This window comes from Anneissia japonica, unplaced genomic scaffold (genome assembly GCF_011630105.1).
Source record: "Anneissia japonica isolate Jap-2015-1 unplaced genomic scaffold, ASM1163010v1 scaffold95208_len3465_cov119, whole genome shotgun sequence".
Taxonomy (NCBI): Eukaryota; Metazoa; Echinodermata; class Crinoidea; order Comatulida; family Comatulidae; genus Anneissia; species Anneissia japonica.
Genome location: NW_022735937.1, coordinates 2,133 through 3,409, shown reverse-complemented (window position 1 = coordinate 3,409; position 1,277 = coordinate 2,133). Strand labels below are relative to the sequence as shown.

The following is a 1,277-nucleotide window of genomic DNA, read 5'->3' as shown; positions in this document are numbered from 1 at the left end:
CGGGGAGTACTTTCAGTCTCCAGTTCAATTTTTGACCCATTAGGTCTGGTAGCACCAGTCACCGTTGAAGGTAAAATTATGCTGAGAGAGTTAATGAAAAATACTAAGCATGGTAACAAAACCTCCCAAAACTGTTGGGATTCCCCACTTCCTGAAAGATACCTCTCTAAATGGATTGGATGGAAAGATTCCTTATATGAACTACAGAATATACAACTCCCAAGATGTTACCAACCTCCCAACTTTGGTCCAATCAGAAGAAGAGAAATTCATGTGTTCTCAGACGCTAGCGATGTAGCCATTGGAGCAGTAGCTTATCTACGACAGATAAACAATGATGGTGAACCACATGTAGCCTTCCTCAAAGGTAAATCAAAACTGACACCAAAGCATGCAGTCTCCATACCACGGTTGGAACTCTGTGCCGCAGTGTTGGCAACAAATATAGTAGAGAACATCAAAGCAGGAATCGAAAATAGAATGCCGGTGGATAGCATCATGTACTACACAGACAGCAAAGTTGTCCTTGGTTATATTTCTAACGAATCAAAACGGTTTCATGTCTATGTTGCTAACAGAGTACACAGAATTCACAGTGTATCTGATCGAACACAGTGGTGTCATATTGATACGGACCATAACCCTGCAGACATGGCCTCTCGATCTACTAGAGCTGACCGCCTCATGGATACTACGTGGTTCACAGGGCCAGACTTCCTATGGGAAACAAAACTTATAACAACAAACAGACAACTTACTTCAACAGTCAAGGAAATCGACGAAGGTGATCCAGAGGTTCGAAAGCAAATCAAAATCCTTAAAACAGATGCCCAAGCTCACACGCACTTTCAAAACAGATTCTGTCATTTTTCTAGATGGCTTGTCTTACGTAGAGCTATCGCTATCCTAATAACTAGGGCCAGGCACCTTAAACTGAAGACAAATGGAACATTGCATAACAACCGAGCTGACACTAACATTCTTACAATAGACAAACTGAAGGCTGCTGACATTATCATATTCAAGGCTGTACAAGAGACATTTACCGACGAGCAAATTAAGTCACCAAACGGTCCCCTATGTAAACTTAACCCGTTCAAAGATGAAAATGGTATCCTCCGGGTTGGAGGAAGGCTACGAAGGTCCGATCTTGACCTCGGAGGCAGACACCCGATACTACTGCCTAAAGACAACCATGTCTCCAGACTGATTGCCGAATATTTTCATGAACAAGTCCAACACCAAGGCCGTCTGTTAACGGCAGCAGCCTTACGATC

At 43.0% G+C, this 1,277-nt stretch overlaps 1 protein-coding gene across 1 annotated transcript in view; it reads left to right on the top strand.

Moving 5' to 3' along the window:
- The first annotated feature begins 10 nt into the window (after positions 1-10).
- The window catches only part of LOC117116716, a 3,393-nt gene continuing 2,126 nt past the window's right edge, over positions 11-1,277 (top strand). Inside the window, exon 1 of the mRNA XM_033260819.1 lies at positions 11-857. Within this exon, the coding sequence (XP_033116710.1) occupies positions 79-857 (779 nt within the window). The 5' untranslated portion in view covers positions 11-78. The remainder of the gene's footprint in view (positions 858-1,277) is intronic.